Genomic DNA, 25,923 nt, shown 5'->3' on the forward strand with positions numbered 1-25,923 from the left:
CTCTCACCCTCAGCTGAGACTCAACTTGCTCATAGAGGGAATGGGTGCACCCATTTTTTATTTTTGCTAGCGGGTTTGGTGACCAGTGTCCAGAAAAAAAATTTGGAAGCCAAAAAACATAGCACCTACATGGTCAAAGCTTCAACATATAGAAAAATGGTCTCAGGTTTCAGTTTTCCGTGGACAACAATTTCATTTAGAAGACTTCAAAATACAAGTAAAAAAAATATATATATATATGTAGCCTGTGGAACATTGTTGGCACTTTGAGACGTCTGTTCAGTACAAATATATACGTCTATCCATTAATAAGACCATAATTATTCTGATAAAATATGGGAAAGATTAAGTGCAAAGGACTAAGAGAAAGGGGGTGACAAAGTGGGCCATTTCATATAACTCAATATTTAGAGCCAGTCTTCAGAACGAGTTTTACAAGTATCCTTCTAAACAAAAAAAACAAAAAAACTGAGTGCCAAGCACGTCACTATAGAAGGGTTTATATACAGCACACAAGTCTTTGTAAACATAGACAGGATGAAGACTTGATAGAGGGAAAAAAAATATATATAACCTATAAATACGGGCAACGCCAGAGCGATTCTACACAACACAAGAACATAACATTTAGGACCTGCTATGGATACGTTGCTGTACAAGAAGGGGGAAGGAAGCATTGGGGTTCGAGTTTTGTGTGTGTATATATATATTTCTATATATATATATATATATATATATATATATATATATATATATATATATATAGAGTTTAGTGTTTTGTACATGTTTTTGGTATATTTAGATAAACTTTGCAAAAAAACAAAACAAAGCTTACTCTCAGAATGTGCCGCCTTTATCAGCAAGCTCTCCCTAACAGTAACAAGTTAACTCAGATTAGCGATATAACAATTTAAGAAAAAATACAAAAATAAGATTAATACTGTCAGTACGTTTTGGATATTTATTTTTTTTATGTTTTTTATATGCTTTCCATTCTAGAAAATACAGGGATTTAGCAGTAAGGGCCTCTGCAAAAGATGAAATGACGATTTAAATACATATAAACTATATATATATAATAATATTTATATATAAAGAATATTTCTTGTAACATCGATCGGGATAAGGTGGGAGAATCTGTACAGAAAGAGTTCGGATTTTGTGGTAAGCACCATTTATAAGCATCTCTACAGCCACTTTGGTTGGAAGAATCTCCGCTCCCGTAGGTTTCCGGTCGGTGTCATGGCACGTCTAAGTGACATTATGCTTCACTTTAAAAAATAGATTTTGTCATCTACCTGCTATTTAATTTAGATATTTCTGAGCCAGCTCACATAGATATTTGATTTTTTTATTCTATATATTTTTCTTTTTTTTTTTTTATTATTTTTAAAGAATATTGAAAGTTTTTACTATCCCAGAATCACATTCTCTCTTCAGGAGTGTTATGTGCATAATGCCTTTGGCCACGTGAATAAAGTACAAAAGGAAAACAAAAAGGTTGTTTAATGACATGACCTGTAGCCACTAGGCATTCAGGTCCTCGCTGCCTTTATCCTGCAGCAGTTAGGAGAGTACAACACCCTCAATCTCATCCCAGCACCACAGGAAGGGAAAGGGAGGGGATTAAGGGGTTAATTTATGAAAATGATATAACAGCAAGTACAAAATTCCCCTTTTTATCCATTAGTTGTCTTTATGAAAGTAGAAACATTTCTGCCAGGGCCATCATAGGGGCACTAACAAGCTGCCAAGGAATGACATCTTATAACTTGTAATATTGGGGACTTCTTTTATGGGGTAGGTGCCCCTCACCCCTGGACATTATGAATAATAAATCTACTAACAGCACAGTAAAGGGAAAGATGCACCTGCAGCCTAAATAGGGCTTATTTGTGTAGAATAAACTAACCTTTGCACTGAAATGTGATGTATTTACATGGGGATACCCTAAGCATCTCCATATAAATACAGCGTTGGTGCAATTTTAAAAGATGATGTGTGGCCTGTGCAACCACCAGGTTGGAGGCTCCACTGGCACCAGCTAATCCCAGAAAGGTATCCCCCTGTTGTCTCCTTACTGGAGAAAATGAACAATAAGGGGCATCCATCTAAAACAGACACCTGCAGTCCCCCAGGGCCCAAAGTCCTGCTGGGACAAGGGGGTGTACTGTGAACCAATATGCTTAGTAAGTACAACTATCGGGGGATGTACTACCAGCATGGCTCAGTCTGCCACAAAATAATCTGCAACCCAGAGAGTGCAGCATAAATAAGCAGCTCCATGTAGGAATAGCAATTTAATGGGAACCAAAGGTTAGGTGTGAAGCATAAGAGGCACTATGGGGTTGTAGTATCACGGGGTAGGATCCATATTTTTTACTGAGCGTTGTGGAAAAAATGTAAAAGGGGAGCTCCTCTAAACTGCTGAATGACTGTGCATTAAATTCACACTGCTCATCTCATCCCTGATATCCAGTAGGAGATGATTACAATGGAGATGTTTAGTCACTCTAATGAAACTACAACACAGGATCAAAACCAAACAACCTATACTGTTAGTAACCCATACTTTTCACAACAGTTATGAGACTGCAAACCCCTCCCTCCCCCCATACACACACCAAACACAGGAACGCAGCTGAAATGGAGGTCTAGCAGCTTGGTCAGAACTGGTGCAGATAGGAGGGCCTACGCTCGTGCTTCATCTGGAAAGATTTAAAGCCTTTGTTTGCCTGTTGAGTTTGCTGCTGTGCGTAAGCATACGTTGAGGAGATCCCCGCTGGCGGAGCACAGTCATTGGCTGTGGACCAGACCGGTGACTGCAGCATTTGCATTGTATCGTTCCACTGGCTCACAGGATTTGTCATGTGGTATAAAGAAGAACTCTGATTGGGCAGTGTATTGGTGAGGGGGGAGGAGTGCTGCCAAGGGGCCTTGGGAGGCCAAGTTTTGGTTTTGTTCTCCTAAAATAGGGGGGAAAAAAAAAGTTAATCAGATGATCCATCCTGAACATGCAGGCTGTCCAGACATTTATAAAGTACATATACCCAAATTTGCTACAATCCAAGGCATTTCCCATTTCTTTTCTTTTTTTTTTTTTTTTTTATATAAAAAAAAAAAGGATTCTGGCTTTATGAAGTAACCAGTACCAGCTGCAAGATTACCCCATCCCAAGTCAATGATTTTGAGCACATTTGTAACTCCTCACCTTCTACAAGCCATAAATCTTTATTTTTCCACATATAGAGCCACATGATGGCTACAACAAACCCCCAAAAAAAAAACTGAAACTTTTGAGAGATATCCTTATTGTGCAATTTATCATCAGTACGGATACAGCGATCACCAATTTATATAATTTTTGCTATGTTTTACTACTTGTAAGACATTTATGCTGGGACCCCCCGCAATCTCCTGTACAGGGCCAACACGCCCCCTCCATTTATCTCTATGGGAGAGGCGGAGATGCAGCATACGTGCATCCCCGCCTCTCCCATAGAGCTGTATTGGGGGGGGGGGGGGAAGCTTGTCGTCGACCTCAGTGACGACACGCACATTAGCCGCAGCAATGCCTGGACCCCATACGGGTGAGTGCGGGGGGTCCCAGCAGTCAGACCATTCGAGATCAGACACTTATCCCCTATACTTCAGAGGGGATAAGTGTCTTACACTGTAGAACTCCTTTAATTTCTGAGCTTAGATGTTTTGGTTTATATGTATGGATTACCTGGGTTATGTATAATACTGTAAAATGACCAGGGGAAAAAGCATTGACGATGCTTAATGATATTTATTAAATACTATGTATAAAACCTTTGTTGGTAATGACCGCTTCTAGACGCCTCCTGTATGGAGAAAACTAGTCGCATGTATTGCTCTGGATTCTTCCACACAGTCTTCACATCTTGAAGGTTCCACAGGCCTCTTCTATGAATCAGGATCTTCAGTTCTTTACATTGATTTTCAATGGGATTTAAGTCAGTTGGTTGGCTTGGCCAATCTTCCAGCTTTATGTTCTTTCTTTGAAACCATTTGAGAGAGTTTCCTCGGCTGTGTGGGATCATTGTCTTGCTAAAATTTCCACCCTCGTTTCATCTTCATCAGACATGTAGATGACAGAAGATTTTTTTTTTTTTTTTTTGTCAAGGATGTGCCCATTCAGGCTTCAGTCAATCATGTGAAGTTTGCCAGTACCATTTTTGGAAAAGCAGCCCCACACCATGACCTCCAAACTTCACTGTTGGTATTTTTTTTTTTTTTTTTTTTAGGGTGATGTGTAGTGCAATTTCTCCACCAAAAAGGATGTGTATTATGGCATCCAAACAGTTACAGTTTGCAGTCATCTGACCACACTATATTCTCCCAGTATTGCACTGGCTTTTCCAAATGTTGTGCAGTAAACTTAAAACAAGCTTCGACATGCTTTTTATTCAGCAATGGAGTCTTGCGTAGTAGGAGCACATACAGGCCATGGTGGAGTGCATTACTTACAGTTTATTGCTAGTTTCAGGTCTTTTTGAAGCTCTCCACAAGTGTCCTTGGCTCTTGGAGAACTGATTATTCTTTTCACTCCTCTGTCAGAAACCTTGTGAGGAGCATCTAGTCGAGGCAAATTTATGGTGAAATGATTTTCTTTTCAATCACATATTATGGCCCCAACAGTGCTCACTGGAACATTCCGTAGCTTAGAAATGCACATGTAACGCCATCATTATATTTTGAAACAATTACTGTAGGTTGCGAAGGCCTACAGACAGCTCTTTGGTTTTACCCATCATGAGAGGTGTTTTGAGGGACACCTTGGCAAGGAGACCTTTTTGTGGGCCATCAGTTAGGATTTAAACAGTTTATATTAATTTGCAATGACAAGAGTCTGGATTTCTTTTTAAATACTGACAGATTTCTGCTATTGTCTTGGCTTTTCATGCCTATATGCACATCCCTTCATGTGTTTAATACTTTTTTCCTGTGTCATTTTACATTGTTACACATAACTTTATTTCTGAGCTTATTAGTGTTGATGTCTTTGTATGTATGGATTAAGGACATATCACGTACATGTACATCCGGTGCCCGCTGCTGCCATATAAAGCGTGATCAGGAGCGGATAGCAACAGGGTGGGTCCCTGTTGTTATCAGCAACCAGGACCCATGGCTAAAGCCTGACAACCCTTATCGGGCTGATGTCTGGCATTAACCCTTTAGACACCACTGGCAAAGATGATAGCAAAGTCTAAAAGTGGTAAAAATGTGTGCCGGTTAGCTCAGGGTCCTGATCGGGATGACTTTGATGAAGTTGTGGGGTCTCAATCAGGTGTTAGGACGTGTGGAGGTCTCCTACCTGGCTTTGTTCCTTCGATCGTCACTCCTTTACTGCAGGAAACCATGACAGCCTGTAGTAATGGAGCGCCACTCTGCTGAGCTACCAGAAATAGCATTTTTGGAGAATTATCAACTTTGATTGCAGTGTCTTAAGAGTGAATTCTTGATCGGTAATGTCCTACATTAGTCATGGGTTGTGGCTGCTGACAGAAGCAGAGACCATCCAGCTATGACACGTGCTCAGCTCCTGAGCACTCTTCATAGACTGGGAGCAGAGGCAGGGAGTACTTTATGTCCTGCATCCTTAAGGAGTTAATTGGATGGTTAACAACATCTGGTGAAAATTTCATATCAACAGCCACACATATATATAGTTCGGGATGCTGGCACCAATCTGTGACAGGCTAAAGCAGTGGTCTTCTAGTAACGCCTGCTTATGGAAGCCTGAATAATGACAAGGCTTAGAGGTCTCTGGTTGCCATGGTTACCAATCTGATCCTAGACAGGTGCGGCACCTATCAATTCCCTCTCTGCATGCAGTGATCCCTATTGATCCTAGAACGTTGAGGGTTAAACTGTGGGGATCAACTGAAATCTGATCCTGATAATTGCTGGCAGGAGACAGATACAGCAAGCACCCGCTGTATATAAGGTGGGCTCAACACCTTAAGCCCGAATATATTCAATGACTGCCGAGCCACAGTAAAAAATACTTATCAGGATTATTTAGAGATAATATCACTGTTATTGCTTTCTATGTACTGCGTTATATTTCTTAAAATATTTCAATATTATTCAACCTATAAAAGGGGTTATCCCACAATCTGGGTTAATACAAGAAATCCTAAAAGGATATTATCTGCTATTACTTGGCTCTGCCCCACATGATCACCAGTCTCCTCTCTCTGGCAGATGTATATATAACCACAGCAGGTTTAAATGCTGACAAAATATAAATTGTACTACAGAGTTTGGAACAGTCAGAGAAAAATAGAACTTGTTTGTGCACAAGTAAATCCTAAGAAGCAGTCATCTAAGCACTTCTTGATATTGCTTGCTACTGCACAGGGTTCTTCTCTGACAGGCATGGAAGAACAGTTTTTAGAGAATCCTGATGCTGAGAATAAAAATGTGGGTCTGACATAGGGTCCACCAGAACTCCAGCTAGCAGGTGGACGTGAACATTGACATACACTCTTAAAACCAGGTGTCTCCATTCTGCATAAAAGTCATAAGCCCTACACTGAATCAATGTTCAACTATATGGAAAATATTGTTGATTCTTCATGATCTATACAATATATTATTTACTACACATTTAATACCAGATATAGAGTTAGAAAAAAAAGTTGACCTCTTGCTCATACAATAAATAAAAACTTTTCTGAAGTGTGTCTTACCTGGTTGAGATCATCCACCGTGGAGAGGAGAGGTGGTGATGGTAGTGTGTTAGTCTCCTGTTCACCACTGCTGTGTTTCCTGCCCAAAGAGAGCAGAGTAGCAGATGTTACCATAAAACATGGGGCTCAACCTCTACATATCAGGGTGCAAAGCAGTCTATCCCAATAGCCATATACAAAAAAAAAAAAAAGCTCTGGGACCCCCTATAATCTCCTGAACAGGGCCACGGCAGTCTGCCGGAAGTGGCTGTTCCAACCCCCGCAGGAAGCAGAGGTCAACAACCCCCCTCCATCCATGTATCTCTATGGGATACATGGAGGGGGCATGTCGGCCGGCGCTCTGTGCAGGGGTTGGCACGCCCCCTTCCAACAGACTGCCAGGGCCGCATTCAGGAGATCTCTGGGCGCGGGGGGTGGGGTTCCCAGTGCTCTGACCCCATGGGATCTGTAACTTATCCCCTATCCTTTGGATAAGGGATAAGTTATTATTCACTACAGAACTTCTTTAAAGAGGTAGTCTGGTGAAAATATTTAAAATCTAGGAACGAAAGAAAAACCAAAAAAAACAACAACATTCTTTTCCCTTCCTTGTTAGCGGGAAATGGAGCTCCCTTATGCAGGCAGTAGTGTGGGAGAGCAGTTGTTAACAGACAGTTCTGGTCAAAATGTGGTTGGGGGGTGGATGGGTTAAGTGCGGCCAGCGGAGATTCTGAATGTGGCCCGTGCTGACTGAATCAGTCAGCGCTAGGGCTGCAAAGATATTCCCATCCCAATAGACGGCAATGTCTGCGGCACGGATTTCAGTTACATGCATGGTACCAAAAACTGTTTACCTCTGTCCATCGGGTTGTGTACCCAAGGGTGATCAGGTAATCCACAAAGTGCTTGTGTAGTACACATTTAAATATACGCCTAATGCTTTATATAGTGGTCTACAGGGGTCCGAAATCCACCTAGTGGCAGTGTGGGGGTAGACTCCCTTAAGTTCTCTTGGTAATAGCACCAGTTTTATTATCTTACAGTGTATGATTAAAAAGGTCCCGATACCATTTTTTACATTTAGTTTTTTTATGTGAAAAGGGATGTGTTTTCAATCTTTTTTAGAGGGGGGGGGGGGGGAAGGACTTTTTTATTTTTTATTTATTTAAAACTTTGACTCCCCACAGGGCACTGTGTACTGCCTGTCACCCAGCTTTCCCAGTTTCCTGGCATATAGTCTCTATAGGAGACTGGTAAAGCTGAGTGACAGATATGTGTTATTTTAGTATGTGGGGGGGGGGGGGGGGGGGGGGGAGGGACAGGAAGATTATCTGCCTATACATAGGATAGGGGATGACATCCTTCGTCCTCTGCTCTGGTGCAGGAAGAGTAATGTCACCCTACCTGTGCCAGGGCAGAGGTCAGGTGCCACTCCTGAGGCAGGCTACAGCCTGAAGCTGCGGCCTATATCGGGAGCAATCGCTGGTCGAAGGATCTTGGACAAGTGTCCTGCAGCTAGTGAGCTGATTAGAGAGTGGGTGGCTCGGAAAGCCGTCCGAACCGGCCACTTTTATAATCCACACAGAGTGCGGTGGGCCTACCGCATCGCCGTGATACCTAATGGCAGTGGTCCCACCGCTAGGTATCGGGTACAATTGAACGAGTACAAATATATCCAAATGGGCACTGTCATTTCATAAAAAAAAATGATATGTTATAAATAATGCATTAATATGACTTTAAAAAATTAAAAAAATACATACTTTTAAAAATTTAGTATTTTTCAGCAATATTAAACTTTTATAAATATTACCACTAAGTGTCCCTCCTTCTGTCCCTGCCACAAGTCTCTTTTTTTGTCTTGGCAGGTGCGTGAGGGACAGGCAAGGCCCCCCCGCAAGTAACAGTGAAGTTCCCCCACAAGACGTGTACGGGCAATTGTCATGCTTGCAAAAGGGAAAGCTCCCACCACCTCATGGCATGGAGACCAGACTGAGCAGCAACAGAGGCAATAGGGAGCCATAGAAGACACACAAAAAGTTTTACAAACATAGACATACACTGGATCAATAAGTAAATAATCCATAAGATTTTTTTTTTTTTTTTACACCATTTATGATAGATATGCTTTAAGGAGGGCCTGCTTGTTTTAGTTGATACTTATATTCTCCACAATATAAAAATCCTGGAGCATCTTTTCTTTAAAGGGGTACTCCGGCGCTAAGACATCTTATCTCCTATCCAAAGGATAGGGGATAAGATGCCTGATCGTGGGGGTCCCGCTGTTGGGGACCCCCGTGATCTTCCACGCCATTAGAATCAGCCCCTGGAGCGTGCTTGCTCCGGATCTGGTTACTAGCGATCACGGGGACGGAGCATAGTGACGTCACGGCTCCGCCCCATGTGACATCACGCTCCACCCCCCTCAATGCAAGCCTATGGAGGGGGCATGACAGCTGATTCTAACGGGGTGCGGCGTGGAAGATCACGGGGGTCCCCAGCGGCGGGACCCCCGCAATCAGGCATCTTATCCCCTGTCCTTTGGATAGGGGATATGTCTTAGCACCGGAGTACCCCTTTAAAGGGGTGCTCCGGTGAAAACCTTTTTTCTTTTAAATCAACTGGTGGCAGAAATTTAAACATATTTGTAAATTACTTCTATTAATAAAATCTTAATCCTTCCAGTACTTATTAGCTGATGAAGGCTACAGAGGAAATTCCATTATTTTTGGAACACGGATGACATTACGAGCACAGTGCTCTCTGCTGACATCTCTGTCCATTTTAGAAACCATGCATAGCAGATGTATGCTAAGGGCAGCATGGTGGCTCAGGGGTTAGCACTGCTGCCTTGCAGTGCTGGGGACTTGGGTTCAAATCCCACTAAGGACAACAATAAATAAAGCATTATTATTATAATAACGTCAGCAGAGAGCACTGTGCTCGTGATGTCATCAGAGAGCATTCCAAAGAGAAAAGAATTTCCTCTGTAGTATTCAGCAGCTAATAAGTACAGGAAGGATTAAGATTTTTTAATAGAAGTAATTTACAAATATGTTTACCTTTCTGCCACCAGTTGATTTAAAAGAAAAAAGGTTTTCACCGGAGTACCGCTTTAAGCTTTGTGTTGAGCCATTCATGTGTTATTCCTTCTATGAGTAAGTGTTAACAGTTGGGGGGATAGAGATTATATATATATATATATATATATATATATATATATATATATATATATATATATATATATATACATATACACATACACACACACACATATATATACACACACACACACACAGCTGGGTGTTACTAGCTATACATTTTGTGGCTTAAGTTTGACCAAAACCGCCCCAAAATAACTGACATATGTGTTTTGCACCATAGTTCTTATACGTTTTAGACACTTTTGTAGGCCTTGATTGCCATGGATGTGGCTTAACAGGAGGGGTTGTGGCTTACATGTGACACCAGAATTATAACACAGAACATTAGTGTGAAGTAAATTTAGATACAGTGCCTAAGAATGCACCAAATTTATTAAATGTCATGAGCTACTGTCAAATATTTTGTACATCCTTAGACTAGCTGGTATAAGTTTACACTGTGTAAGTATTAGAAAATCTGCCCCATGGTTTAACATGCTTTAGAATTGTTATTTCTTAAGCACACATGTCTGGAGAGCCAAGTGGTCCTCTTAATGTATTTTTTTATTCAAGTGGTATAAATATCTCAGCGCCTGTACGGCTGACACTGCAGGGTATTATTTCTGTGTTTTCTATTATTAGACTGTGACATGCAGCCTATTGAGAAGCCTCCAGGTATTGAAACCTGATAACAAAACATTGCGTAGGAAGTGACGGATCTTGGACTTCATTTACCTTCTCTGTTTGACTGCAGCAACAAGGTCTGGACCTGAGAACATAGAGAATAGACTGTCTCCATTGGCAGATGAGGTCTCGTCACTTGAACTGGCGGAATCTCCCTGAGCACCCGTCCAGCTGCTGTTCACTACATCTCTGGAAGACATGAGAATGTTATTTTGCATTTCATTCACATTGCCGAGACATAACTGTTACAGTCTGGGTCTGCTCCGCCAAAACAGATTAGTCCATTTCATGGACTAGAAAAGCCAAAGTATAACATATTGGGTATAAACAATGCATGTGTTACACACCAGGAAGCCTTGTTCTTACCCTTAATGTAATGCAGAGCAAGAGCACAATAGCAACGCTAATAAAAAATGCCCACAAATGGCACTGCTAATCACACGATCTATGGAGGGGAAATATGTCATCTGTAATTTTGTTTGTATTAGTGGTTGTTTCAATAAGTGGTTTATTTCCTTTAAGCTTCTTGAGTCATTTATTCTGGTATACTGTACTCGCAGAAAACTAATGGCATTCAATATGACAATTCTCTGTGCTGCACAATGTATATACCACATGGATTAGACGTCAGCAGGAACTCCTCGTGGCGTTGCTGACTATAGGCCCAGCTTAAGTACAGCTGGGGTCTACCTTCCACAAGTCAGAGGTAAGGACTGCTTTTGCAATGTACTATGTTTAATCCCGACAATGGAAGCTCCTGTATCTTTCTAACATATATTGATTTTCTCAGCCCATAACAGCTTCTTATAGGGTGAGCTTCAGCAGCAGGACGCCCCTACCACATCAGCTCGCTTTTGAGGAATTCAGCATAAGCAGTTATCTGACATGACTCCTATCCAGCAAACATTTAATACACAGGCAGTTACCCCGGCATTTAACATCAAAGTATAACATGTTGGGTGTAAACACCACATGAATAGCACATCAGGAAGCCTTGTTCTTACCCCTCCGAGAAATATTCTGGGAATGGCCAGGTTCTGTGGGAGTCATCAGGATGGGGCCAGTTGCTACGTGTGGTGCTCGGGCGTCTGACATGCTGCGCTTGCCGTTTCTGTTGCATAGCTTGGTTGACCCCAGCTACATACCGTGCAAACTCAGGGTCCGAGCCAACTGTGGAGAGTTGGGAAAAGCACATACAACAGTCAGTGGTTACCAGGCTCAGCTGTTTGCCCTGTGTCATCCTCTAGGTCTAATCTTTTAAGCCTTACTGTCTTCCACTCCTGAATACAGCACAATGAACGAGTAAAAGCCAGTCAGCAGCTCCTAATACTTATGTTTACAGGGCTACAATCCTCCCTATTAATTGAAAACAATACAGTCTCTATCTAGATACAGACTGGCACACGAGGCCACAACTGGTCATGAACCCAATACAACAGCATGTTTACTCACTGCAGGATCAATGTTATACTATAGGATGATCTAAATATTACTAGATGCCAAGACCAACAGCCTATAGCATCTCTATGGGGATCCATTCTCAAGTCATACAGATAACGCCACCTGTTATTTTCTACTATCTTCAAAAGCTGAAGTCTCCTATATCAATAGCTACAGAAGCCCCATAGTAGTAAAAAAATGTAAATATTTTATGCAAAGTAACAAAGAGCAGCACTCCTAAACAGAAAAAAAAGTTTCTTCTTTATCTACACATTGTAGCACAAAGTAGTATCACTTTTTTTCTATTCTGTAGCGCTGCCATTCATTCATTCTTTGGTTATGTGAGTGGACGCCATGGTCAAGGTCCTTTTGCATGCCTCCTGTATTCTGCTTTTAGCGCTGATATTTCTTTAGTATATACAGTGGTCCCTCAACATACGATGGTAATCTGTTCCAAATGGACCATCGTTTGTTGAGGGATCCGTGCAATGTTAAGTATAGGACAATGGTCTACAACCTGCAGACCTCCAGATGTTGCAAAACTACAACACCCAGCATGCTGGGAGTTGTAGTTTTGCAACATCTGGAGGTCCGCAGGTTGAAGACCACTTGTATTTGAGGTTATACTCACGTGTCCCCGCCGCTCCGGACCATCACCGCTGCCCTGAATGTCGCCTTCTATCGCTGTCACCGTGTCCCCGACGCCTCTGCCTCCCCGGTATCCGCGCTCTCCGTCGCCGCCATCATGTCGCTACGCACGCCGCTCCTATTGGATGACGGGACAGCATGCGCAGCGACGTGATTACGACGATGGAGAGCGCAGACGATGCATGGGATCCCGAAGAAGATGCTCCGGAGCCCCAAGGACAGGTAAGTGATAGTCAGGGGACCACACGGGGCACCGTAAACGGCTATCTGGTGGCAGCTGAAACAGTCTGTGCTGCCGGATAGCCGTTTATGCGATGGCCCCGACATACAAAAGCATCGTATGTTGATGCTGCCATCAACATGCGATGGCCTCTGAGAGACCATCGTATGTTGAAATGATCGTATGTCGGGGCCATCGTAGGTCGGGGGGGTCACTGTATTGAATATTGAGATTGTCCCCTGTAGTTGTTGCCCTTGGTCTACAGCCCTACCCCTACTGCACTAAAAAAAAAATAAAAAAAAAATAAAAATAAGTGTTTAAACACTGAAATCCTGGATAAATAATAAAGTGAACCAGAGATGACATGGATGCATCTTGGTGTCAGCATGTAAGAGCCATCAAAGCCAAAAGAAACAGTACTGTCTCCAGAACTTAAACAATACATTAGCCCAGACTGCGTTTCTACAGCTTGGCCCAAACCTTACTGAGTTATAGGATAAAACAGTGTTACAGTCTATTTATGCCCATATTATACATAGTATATAAGGTTAAAGTTCAACCTATATCTCTACTGTAATAGACATTGCATGTAATAGACACGGGTCATGCATGGGTTATATAGGTCCAGCATAGGTGTTCAACAGGTTTCATCTTAATAGACATTGGTGGTGCATTCCTACCAAATGTCATGTATGTCCAGTCTGTGGGAAGTATCTGACCACAGTTTTGGTTGCATTATTTCCTCTGTTCATTCACAAACTACATGTGATTGCAAAGGTTAATTCTGCAGGAGGTACACACAATAAAAGCACATTTTGTGGAGGGTTTGCTGCTGCCAAATCCACGGCAAAAAATACTTCACCTCTGAATTCATGAAGCCACCTGGGAAAAGCTGAGACTAGACATGTTGGCATGGTGCTTATTAGCATCGCCAAAACTTCATTCTGGTGATCAATGTGGTAAATAGCACAAGGACCCCCACAAACATCCTGAGACAATCCCTTTAACTTTGAATGTTAGAGATGGATACACACCTTAAGTGCACAGAGTGTTGAAGAGGCATTCTCTTTAGTTTTTGTCACCTCCACCCTGGGCCTGCAACAGGCATAGCAAACAATCCCTGCTTAAGACCCTGCACTGTCTCTGTTCTGGATAAAGTTTTTCGTTAACAATCAAGTTATGTCCTGTTGCAGATGGGCCAGTAACAGCAATATAACTAAGCAGTAATCCCAGATTTACACAAAGAATATTCTGCCACCCCTAGGAGTAACTCAGTCATTCAACTGCACATTAAGATCAAGCCCTAATGTGTTTCAATTTCACGTTCAATGTCGATATACACTGACCCAAAAAATAAAGGGAACATTAAGATAACACATCCTAGATCTGAATGACTGAACTAATTGTATGAAATACTTTCATCTTTAGATAGCTGAATGTGCTGACAACAAAATCACACAAAAATCATCAATGGAAATCAAATTTATCAACCCATGGAGGTCTGGATATGGAGTCACACTCAAAATCTAAATGGAAAACCCCACTACAGGCTGATCCAACTTTGATGCAATGTCCTCAAAACAAGTCAAAATGAGGCTCAGTAGTGCGTGTGGCCTCCACGTCCCCATATGACCTCCCTGCAACGCCTGGGCATGCTCCTGACGAGGTGGTGGATGGTCTCCTGAGGGATGTCCTCCCAGACATCCGCCAACTCCTGGGAGTCTGTGGTGCAACGTGGTGTTGGTGGATGGAGCAAGACATGATGTCCCAGATGTGCTCAAACGGATTTAGGTCTGGGGAACGGGCGGGCCAGTCCATGGCATCAATGCCTTCCTCTTGCAGGAACTGCTGACACACTCCAGCCACATGAGGTCTAGCATCGTCTTGCATTAGGAGGAACCCAGGGCCAAACTCGCCAGCATATGGTCTCACAAGGGGTCTGAGGATCTCATCTTGATACCTACCTCTGGCAAGCACATGGAGGGCTGTGCGGCCCCCCAAAGAAGTGCCAAACCGGTCATGCCAGAGGATGTTGCAGGCAGCAGAATGTTCTACACAGCATCTCCAGACTGTCATATGTGCTCAGTGTGAACCGCCTTTCATCTGTGAAGAGCACAGGGCGCCTGTGGCGAATTTGCCAATCTTAGTGTTCTCTGGCAAATGCCAAATGTCCTGCACAGTGTTGGGCTGTAAGCTCAACGCCCACCTGTGGACAACGAGCCCTCATACCACCCTCACGGAGTCTGTTTCTGACCGTTTGAGTCAACACATGCACATTTGTGGCCTGCTGGAGATCATTTTGCAGGGCTCTGGCAGTGCTCCTCCTGCTCCTCTTTGCACAAAGGCGGAGGTAGCGGTCCTGCTTCTGGGTTGTGGCCCTCCTACGGCCTCCTCCACGTCTCCTGATGTACTGACCTGTCTCCAGGTAGCGCCTCCATGCTCTGAACACTACGCTGACCGACACAGCAAACCTTCTTGCCACAGCTTGCATTGATGTGCCATCCTGGATAAGCTGCACTACCTGAGCCACTTGTGTGGGTTGTAGACTCCATCTCATGCTACCACTAGAGTGAAAGCACCGCCAGCATTCAAAAGTAAGCAAAACATCAGCCAGGAAGCATAGGAACTGAGAAGTGGTCTGTGGTTACCACCTGCAGAACCACCACTCCTTTATTGGCGGTGTCTTGCTAATTGCCTATAATTTCCACCTGTTGTCTGTTCCATTTGCACAACAGCATGTGAAATTGATTGTCAATCAGTGTTGCTTCCTGATTGGACAGTGTGATTTCACAGAAGTGTGATCGACTTGGAGTTACATTGTGTTGTTTAAGTGCTCCCTTTATTTTTTTGAGCAGTGTATATTGGAAGCACAACAGGCATAAAGAAACTCTCTGAAGGCGCTGCAACTCCCGGTGAATCAGCGGGAAGCCATACTGCAAATCGGAACCAAGGAACCACTATGCAGCTAGCATCGAATACCTAGAATACAGCAGCATGCTACTACATCATAAGTAAAAAAAATTAACAAGTATAACAGCAATCCCTTAAAGGGGTTTTCCAGGCATTTCACAATGATGGCCTATCCTCAGGATGTCTGAGGAGTGAGATGCCAATACCCAGCAACCTTGCCGACCAGTTGCATTGATGGTCTGTTAGGGATAGGCCATCAATGCAAAATTTCCTGAAAATCGTAAAAAAAAATAATATATATATATATATATATATATATATATATATATATATATATGATAGATATATATATTATATATAATATCTCTATCTATATATCTATCAATCTAAAGCACATAGAAAAGGCACAACCAAAGTCCAGAATGTGAATGAAATTTGGGGTGCCCGCTTAACTGGAACCTGGGTCCGCCGGTTCCTCAATCCAGACAAAGCAAAATATGATTCAGCACTCCACAAGTTGCAAGCAAAGGGTGGTTTTATTCCATCATGTGCATAGACAACGTTTCACCAGTCTCACACTTAAAGCCAGTGTGAGACTGGTGAAACGTTGTCTATGCACATGATGGAATAAAACCACCCTTTGCTTGCAACTTGTGGAGTGCTGAATCATATTTTGCTTTATCTATCAATCTAGCTATGTTTGTGATCTATGGGGGTCCTAGCAGTTGGGTTCCCACCAATCAAATACTGTAGACAGGTTGTAGGTTTTAAAGAGAATATGTTACCAGAATCACCTGCACTGACCGCTTGGCACAGGGTTGTAGTGCGGGTGACACTGATGAAAATGATATTCCCTGTTACTCACTGGGTGCCTCTATTCTTCTGAAATCCCTGGCCTTCTGGATATGCTAATGATCCTGCTTGGTGCATGGGGGTGCATTCCTAGTCCCAGGTGCACAGCAATGTCTGGCAGGAATCTTCATTGTAAAACCTCCTATGCTGCAGAATGGAGCTCCATTCTGCCTCATAACGACTGTGGTCATGGCTATTGCACATGCGGAGGAGAGGTGGTATGAGGCAGAATGGAGCTCTATTTTGCAACAGATAATATGCCAGCCAGACGTCATTGTGCAGCTAGGACTTTGGAACACTCCCCCCTCGTGTACCAAACGGGATCATTAGCATATCCAGAAATCCAGGGATTAGCGAAAAACGGATACAGACTGAAGAACTAATGAAACTAATTTTCATTAGTGTCACCAGCATTACAAGCCTGTACAACAGGTTATTGCAGGTGATGCTGATGACAGATTCCCTTTAATCTTGTATAACCCCTTCAAGGACCCAACAGGCCTAGCCATGAAGGGGATGAACTAGAAATGTTCTAAAAGGAACAACAATTTAAATGGAATTATAACTTAGATTTTTTTAAACCAGAGTAGTCACCTGCAGGATCAAAAGGCAGAATATCTCCAAGCATCCCGAACACTCCTTCACTTTGGTCACGGTTTGGCCAAGTGTTATTTCGAGGTCCTTGAGATTTTTGTCCCAGCATCTCAGACATCATGTTATCCATAAAACTGCTGACTAGCCCCATACTATACAAGTCTGAGCTTAGATCAGAGACCCCCTGACTGCTCCATTGGCTTAGTTGACCAAGGGGAGACAAGCCACTCCCGACAGCTGGCGATGACTGCTGGGAGGAACTGTTTAACCATTTTCCTGACTGGTGCTGTGATTGTTGTTGCTGCTGCTGCGGACCAATTGGCTGATACAAGTGCTGATAATACTGCAGTTGTTGTTTCTGTGATATCGGCAGCTGGGGAGGTTGCTGTAACAGTCCAGGTTGTTGCTGCTGCAGTTGTTGTTGTGACTGAGTTGGAGGATGCATTGGAGGAGGATGCATTACTGGCTGTGATGGTGGCTTAACAGTCCCTTGCTTCTGCTCTGGTGCTACACAGGATGTAGTGGAATTTCTCCTTTTGACTACAGGTGATGTCTGCTGAGACTTGCCCATATTAAAGCCGGATAAGAAATCAATGACATCCTGCATTTCCTGATCAGAAGGCAAGTTCATGCCTTTCTCATCCTTTGGATCATCGCCTTTAAACAAGTCCTCTCTGCGGTCGACAAGAAACCCATTTACTAACTGACTGTTTGTGCTGTGGCTGGCGTTGTCCATGGACCTGGAGAAGCTTCCTAAGGTCAGCATGCTCTGTAGCTTGGAGTCTGTGTGGTTGGGTAGTTTCCCCTTTTCATCTGAGTTATTAGTGGTTAAGACATGTTTGGAGGGGGTCTGAGGGACAGAGTAACTTCCACTGTGACCAGAGCTGCTACAGGAAACTTTCTTTGTGAATCGTGAAGTCAGTTTTGAGAAGGTCTTTTGCAGTCCACCAGCCGACTTTCCGCCATTCCCATGTGGAAGATCTATCTGGTTTCCAAACTCTGATGTTTCTCTCTGTAGCTGAATTTGGATCATTGGCAATGCTTGCTCCCTGCAACCAAAGTACAATGTTAGAAGAATGGAAGATAAATGACCCACAATATATAGCTGATCAAATTCCCCAAAAATACAGGTGAAACTCGAAAAATTAGAATATCGTGCAAACTTCATTTATTTCAGTAACGCAACTTAAAAGATGGAACTAATATATGAGACTCATTACATGCAAAGTAAGATAGTTCAAGATGTGATTTGTCATAATTGTGATGATTATGGCTTACAGCTCATAAAACCCCCAAAGACCCCCCCCCCCCCTCCCCCCAGTTACTATGATTTGGGAGCCATGTCATCTGCTGAGGTTGGTCCACTCTGCTTCATTAAGACCAGGGTCAAAGCATCCGTCTACCAGAAGATTTTGGAGCACTTCATGCTTCCTTTCCTTTTAATGAAATACAATGGACTTTTGCACGATATTCAAATTTTTTGAGTTTCACCTGTATTATGCTTCAAGGAGAACTCTGGCAAAAATTTACTTTTCCCCTATCCTGAGAATAGGGCATAAGTAGCTGATCGTGGGGGGGCCGACAGTTGGAACCCCCGCTATCTCCGGGACCCCAGCTCTCTCAGTGAAGAGCGTGTGTTGTCTACCAGTAGACCGCAGAGGAAGGCTAAGAGCTGAAACGCGTCCTGTTTGAAGGATTTACAATAAACTACAACGAAAGCTTGATACATTGGTGAGTGCTGGGACTCTTTCTTCATTACTATATCTAGTTATCCTCATGCACCATCCACAATGGATGTGCTGACCCACCTATATCTCATTATCTAACAGACGGCACGCACTCCATTCATTTCTATGGGAGCGACAATGAGTCCCGAGGGCTGTTCTCTGGTCTATGTGTCACTCCCATAGAAAAAAATGGAGCATGTGCTGGCTGCTCCCGTTTCAGAGATTGCGGAGGTCCCAGCAGTCAGACCCCTGTGATCAGCTGCTTATCCACTATCCTGTTGAAGTTAATTTTCACCAGAGATCTCCTTTAAGTTCAGACCGCTCCATATGTACTATTGGAGCCTATGAATGTGATAGAAGGGAGTTTGCACAGACAAGTAATTGCTCTCAACATTAAATTGACCATTCATTTTAATGTCTGCTGTGCGATACATCTGTAATGAAATGCATTATGCATATCAGAGTGACACCAACAGACAGCCTATCAGGCCTTACCTTTAGTATATCCTAATGAATATGGGCTATGGGCCATTGAATATCTTTGGGCCATTGTTAAGCTTCCAGCAACCAAATGGCACCCCTGATCACATCTAGGGGGCACCGATGGGGTAAAAAGAGGAGCCTAATTTCTTGATATTAATGTTTCATCATGTGTCATACGTGGCCTTGAATGGAACATCTAAAAGCACTCTTAAGGTATGTTCACATGGCAAAATGTCAGTATGGAATTCCACATGAATATTCCGCACAGACATTCCACAGTAGCTGCTGCTTTGCTCCGATTCTGCTGCTCTGTTCACACAGCAGAATTTCTGTGGCAGCAACATCTGCCACGGAAATCCTGATTGCAGTGTCCGCAAAAATGTTGACCTGTTCAATGTTAAATAATAACCCTCCTCCCCCCAACAGACAGTAATAGAAAACAATAATAAACATGTACCGGCCCTCCTTCCAGCGTGTGATATCAAACACTGCTGTGTACAGAACATCCACTAGCCCTAAAGTCTTCTCTGGGTCTAGACTCCTCTGCAGCAAAGACATAGTAGCCGGGTCTTCCTTCAAACACCTAAGAATCACAATAGAGAACATACAGTGTGTCACCTCATACAAAGCAGGATTATTCTGTAGGATTCATGACAACTGTAATACTACATAGATTAAGAATAAAACATTTTAAATATATCTATATATTAAAGGGGGAACTCCAGTGGAAAACAAATGTTTTCAAATCAACTGGTGCCAGAAAGTTAAACAGATTTCTAAATTACTTCTTTTTAAAAATCTTAATCCTTCCAGTACTTATCAGCTGCTGTATACTACAGAGACATTTGTGAAGTTCTTTTAAATCTGACAACTCTCTGCTGACACCTCTGTCCGTGTCAGGAATTGTCCAGATCAGAGCAAGAGAGGTTTTCAATGGGGATTTGCTTCTAGACAGTTCCTGATAAGGACAAAAGGTGTCAGTAGAGAGCATTGTGGACAAACAGAAAAGAACTGGAAGGGTTAAGCAGATCATAATCAGCTGATGAGTACTGGAAGGGTTAAGATTTTTTAATAGAAGTAATTTACAAATCTGTTTAACTTTCTGGCACCAGTTGATTTGAAAAAAAATTTAAAAAAATAAAATAAAATAAAAATTTCCACTGGGGGGGCGAGAAATTAAGTTCACCTTTAAATTCATGTATTGTATACATTTATAAAATACACAAATGTACGCATAATAAAATACAATATTCCTACCCATAAAAATCATCCTCCTACTATTGTGGAAATGCTGTGGATTTCACTCTTTGCAAATATGCACATGTGGACCTACCATAAAGCTAGTTTTCCGCAGAAATTTACAAAAATTGTGGAATTACCATGACCTGTAGCACATCTTCAATGTTTCTCTATAGGAAAATATAAAAGAATTCAGCGACTTTGCAATCACTGCAAAAATACAACTTATTTGCAATGTCACATGGTGGCTCGTAACTTTTTTCCCTCAACAGGAAAACACTGAATTCTTTGCAATAATTGATTTAAAGCTTGATTTTACTGTAACTCATTGGCAATGTTGCATGGCCCTAGTGTAAAGCTTTCCTTTAAACTTCCAATATGTTGATGTTATTATGCCTAGTTGTAACATCATTCAGAAACAGATGAATTACCAAGTGGATGGAACTTGCACGACAACCCTTGAGCCCTCCAGACTGATCTGTGGTGCATAGGCTTCCTTATTCTCAATCTGTGCTGTATCAACAACCACCTAGTATTGGAGAAAGGGGGAGGTGACAAAGAAACATATTTCAATGAAATATCTCAGTATTAAATTTTCGTTAATGTCTATTTGCTGAATTTGGTATAATTGTCTCCAGTTCAGTCCTCCATGTAGCCTACCAGTAGTCTATTTTCTCCCTTCTGTAAATACTCCTCTCATATCAACTAAAATCCTGGACATCAGCCAAAAATTTGGATAAGGGGAATATGCAGGGAACCTGGGTGTGAGGGTTAAAAGTTACTCAAAGCTCAGATACTCACAGTGACAACATAAACATAGCTAAATGCTTCTTTCTCACACCCAGCCTGGTGGGGGATGTAGGGAAGCTTCCTGCCCATGTGAGGGAGGTATACCGTGTGACAGGTGCTTCCTCGGCTTTAATCACATAAGAATGACTGCTTTGTCACTCCAGCACAAAGTCCTATGAGATCATAACTGGGGCACTGCCAATATAACCCCACTGCAGCATTAGAACTTGAGTAAATACAATACTGCTGTCTCATCTTAACTTCAGGGGCAAATCAGGTCCGCACAGTGCTGTGTGGGCTGCAGACATCTCTCCTATTATCAAGTCAGCAAGTGACAACTTGTTGTACAGGGTGTGACTGGAAACAGCAGTGACACAGACTGATCCTGAGAGTGTGAATCTTGGCGCATGTAAACGATACTAGTGAGAATAATACGGAACCTTCAACATATACACATCCTCACAAAACCTTTTTTGGAAGAGGTGTATCAAGGTATGTAAATTGTTTTGCCAAATTTGTATTGAAACTCCAATTTTTTTTTTTTTCTAAATGAAGGAAATGTTGAAAGATTTTAGCATTTTGTGTATACAGCTACCATGCAGATCTGTGGGTCTTTTAAGGTTATAGAAGACACACAAACTCTTCTAGCTAACCTGCACACAGTAAAAGAGGGAGCACAGGAACGTGTACATTATAGCAGACTTACCAGACCAGCCTGGCCAAAAAGCAACTGCACTGCAGTTTTACATGCCCCCCGCCATGTGGAAGGACACACTTGATTGAGAATTTCAGTGACTGCGGTTTCATCCCTGTTATTAATGCCATTGTGTACATCAACTTCTTTGATCAGCTGCAGCATTGCATGCTGAAGAATAGAGCAGAGATTGAGTATTATCTATAACTTCACAGCATATACCTTTAAACCAGTGTTTCCCAACCAGGGTGCCTCAAGCTGTTGCAAAACTACAAGTTACCCCAACAGCATGTCCAGGCATGCTGGGAATTGATGTTTTGCAACAGCTGGAGGCACCCCGGTATGGAAACACGACTCTTAACTGCTAATAGAAGGATGATAAGTTACCGTCTTCAGCTTTAGGTTATCAGTTGAAGACTCATTAAATGAAGTTCCTTTCAGGAAGTGGGGACCAATCTGTACGGGTACGGTGGGGAGCTCGCACTGTATTGGCTGAGGGGGCGTCTGTCTTCTCCCAGCTTGTTGTGCCTCTGCATCACTACAGCAGCCCTGATGGAGAAAAATTAAAAACTATTTTAAACCAGACAACAAACACACAACTCAAACTATTCGCTAATAGGGTTGCAAATATTCTATCAGTCATGAAATAAAGTAGCTAGAGAATGCCCAACATCTCCTAGAAAGCTACATCCACACAGCACACCCAGCCTAATGACTGCAGAGAGTGTAAGTACTACAGAAAACTAAAATCACATGAGAAAATCCCTTTCCGCCTGGGAAAGCTATGACCAGCTGCCACTGCAATGTAGTGTCAGATGAATGGCCTTTCATCTAAAACAAGGATGGAGATTCTTCTCTATGACGTCCATATGGACAGGGCTTGTCTTTACAAGGCAAGTCTGGCAACATGGAAAATGTATGGCTCTTGCTGAAGTCATAATAGGTTAATATAGCCCCTTTAGGCTTACTAAATGATGCTCTGTTTGCCTTTTCAGAAGTGAACATGTGGTTACCTTCAGACATTCTTCAATAGCCTTGGGATTGAGGTGGAAGCCACCCTTCATTGCATATTCACAGTGACCTAAACTTTCCAGGGCCATCCTATATGCCTGTAACATGTTAAAAAAAAGAAATACAAATAAAAATTACAGAAGATCATTGGCAGATTCCAGTGGAAATCTTATGCACTGATACTATACCATCAGGTTGAGAAATGATAAAGCAACATAAACGCCAACACATTTAGATTAGATTTCAGCTTTAGGGTCGACTGCAATGTATGCATATGTATCGTCAGAACAGTAGAAATAAGGTTTTACCTGTAATGTACTGTCGATCTTCAGGTTCAGTTCCTTGAGGTGATGCTCTGGGATGGCGAGGCTTTGTGAGCAGAAGAGCTGCTGAACTTCTAACCCAGCCAAGGATCCATCACAATCTCTCTCTCGCAAGCGGCTCGTAGCCTGTAACATCAGCAAAAACAGCATGTTCTAATAATGCAGTGCCTCAGTCATGCATATTTCATATATTGTAAATAATGTTTACACAGATCAGCATTTTGTGAACGCAGAATACAATATGTATCTCGCCAAGCATCCCAGCAGGTGCCCATTACAATAATAGGTGTTTGTAAGATCTGTAGCAAGGAATAGTGCTAGTACTTTGCTATTTCTCCCATACTTCCCTAGGAGTCAACCAGCCTGGTAACATATTTAGTATTAATTCATTGCACAGTGCAAAAACCATCCAGAACACATTAGAAAATCTTTGTTTAGAGTGAGTAGTCTAGGCCAGGACCACGGCTCTGTTCTATTATTAAAGTGAGGGACAACCACTGGGTAAAAAATGCTTGTGCCTGGGTGGCTAGTGACTTTAAAATGTCTTGAAAGGATACACACACCGTGGAGGAAAGCTACACTTTAACCAATATGGAGGGAAGAGAACGGATGCCAATCACATCCCAGACTCATTTCCTAACCAATAATTGCCAGTACTACCTGTAATATAGAGGGGAATAAGCAAATGTGGCAAATAGAGATGAGTGAACTTACAGTAAATTCGATTTGTCACGAACTTCTCGGCTCGGCAGTTGATGACTTATCCTGCATAAATTAATTCAGCTTTCAGGTGCTCCCGTGGGCTGGAAAAGGTGGATACAGTCCTAGGAGACTCTTTCCTAGGACTGTATCCACCTTTTCCAGCCCACCGAGCACCTGAAAGATGAACTAATTTATGCAGGATAAGTCATCAACTGCCGAGCCGAGAAGTTCGTGACAAATCGAATTTACTGTAAATTCGCTCATCTCTTGTGGCAAACCATACAGAGCATGAAAGCAGGATGATCTGATGGGTTTCTGAAGCCATTTGAAACCTGCCTTTAGTTTCAGCCCAGGCTCTGGATGCAGACCTGTTGATCCCTCACACTTTACACTACAGCTATGCTCACTTAAACAGGCTGCAGTGTAACAACACAAGCTTACTACAGGATCAGCAAAGTCAGTGCATGGTATCTGAAGGACAGAATGATAAACTAAAAGCAACTTAACCACTAGTGGGTGAAAAAAGGGCAATGGTCGCATTTACAGCATACTATTACGTACTGTGCATTAAAGGCTATGGACACCTTTAACAAAAGAAATAAAATGAAAAAATGCAACTCAGCTCACCACCTGATGTGAACGGTGTCCCAGGACACAAACCGGCATGTCATCTCCCGTGAATATATAGCTTGACCAAAAAGAGAGGATGTCCAGCTTCCAGCATAGATACAAATGTGGATTAAAACTTCACGTTAAATAAAGATGCATTAAAACTAGGACAAAAAGGAAAAAAATATATTAAAAAACCAGCAAAACACCAATGTGCTTTGAGCTATTAATAGCTCTTAATCATGGCCATGATTAAGTGCTAATAGCTTAAACGCTTCGGTTTTCGCTGTTTCCTTTAGATAAAAAATTGTCCCCCTTTTGTCCTAGTTTTAATGCATCTTTATTGAACATGGAGTTTTAATATAAATTTTTTCTCCTCATCCTCTCTTTTTGGTCAAGCTATGGACACCTTTGCATTTATTGTTTTTTTGCATGGTATTTTATTAAATAAAATGTAAATTATACTTTGTGGTTTGGAATAAAAATGTTTGACCAATTGTATATTGCGACCCTTTGAAACCGATGTCGAAAAGCACATAACCTTGTATGCTACTGCATACTGGGGAGAATTGTGACTTGGCTTCAATCCCAATTAGCTTCTGAGACTTTGTAACCAAAGCCAGAGCTGATCAGAGGGAAAAATCATGTCTGACCACAAATTATCATTGAAAAAATAGTCTAAAAACCTAAAAGGGAATTAAATGGGGAATTGAAATGGCATAGCGGGGTTAAATAGGGTGTTGAAACGACACGTGGGGAAGATGTGCTCCCCCTATCCGGCACCTATGCAGCGTGTTCCACCCCTCAGTTTCCAACTTGAGACTCTGGATAAATGGTAACGGTCAACCACAAGTGTTCTATGTATGGGATATCTTCAAATCATGACCTATTGGGGGTACATAGGGCTACTCTGGGGAAACACTGATGGGTGATTATCTTGCATTTCACAGAAAGATAGCTGACACAAGACAGACCATAAGATCACACATGAAACACTGATTTTGTTATCAGATGACCCTTTTACTGTAATGAAACACATGGCTGTATCAGTGCTGGAATTAAACAAATGACATTGTAGGGTAAGACTAGTGATTGAGTGTGCATGATATGGGCAGGAGAAAAAAAACACCAACCAAGAGTGCCTTTTTAAT

At 42.3% G+C, this 25,923-nt stretch overlaps 1 protein-coding gene across 1 annotated transcript in view; it reads right to left on the reverse strand.

Moving 5' to 3' along the window:
- Nucleotides 1-709: 709 nt before the first annotated feature.
- GARRE1 (granule associated Rac and RHOG effector 1) overlaps nucleotides 710-25,923 on the reverse strand; it is a 105,663-nt gene continuing 80,449 nt past the window's right edge. The window contains exons 4-14 of the mRNA XM_056525810.1: nucleotides 23,447-23,587; nucleotides 23,141-23,236; nucleotides 22,515-22,676; nucleotides 22,140-22,298; nucleotides 21,076-21,173; nucleotides 19,863-19,988; nucleotides 17,196-18,244; nucleotides 11,536-11,701; nucleotides 10,583-10,720; nucleotides 6,726-6,804; nucleotides 710-2,966 (exon numbers count right to left, since the gene is read on the reverse strand). Coding sequence (XP_056381785.1) covers nucleotides 2,667-2,966; nucleotides 6,726-6,804; nucleotides 10,583-10,720; nucleotides 11,536-11,701; nucleotides 17,196-18,244; nucleotides 19,863-19,988; nucleotides 21,076-21,173; nucleotides 22,140-22,298; nucleotides 22,515-22,676; nucleotides 23,141-23,236; nucleotides 23,447-23,587 — 2,514 coding nt within the window. The 3' untranslated portion in view covers nucleotides 710-2,666. The remainder of the gene's footprint in view (nucleotides 2,967-6,725; nucleotides 6,805-10,582; nucleotides 10,721-11,535; nucleotides 11,702-17,195; nucleotides 18,245-19,862; nucleotides 19,989-21,075; nucleotides 21,174-22,139; nucleotides 22,299-22,514; nucleotides 22,677-23,140; nucleotides 23,237-23,446; nucleotides 23,588-25,923) is intronic.

The sequence above is a fragment of the Hyla sarda genome, chromosome 6 (genome assembly GCF_029499605.1).
Source record: "Hyla sarda isolate aHylSar1 chromosome 6, aHylSar1.hap1, whole genome shotgun sequence".
Lineage (NCBI taxonomy): Eukaryota > Metazoa > Chordata > Amphibia > Anura > Hylidae > Hyla > Hyla sarda.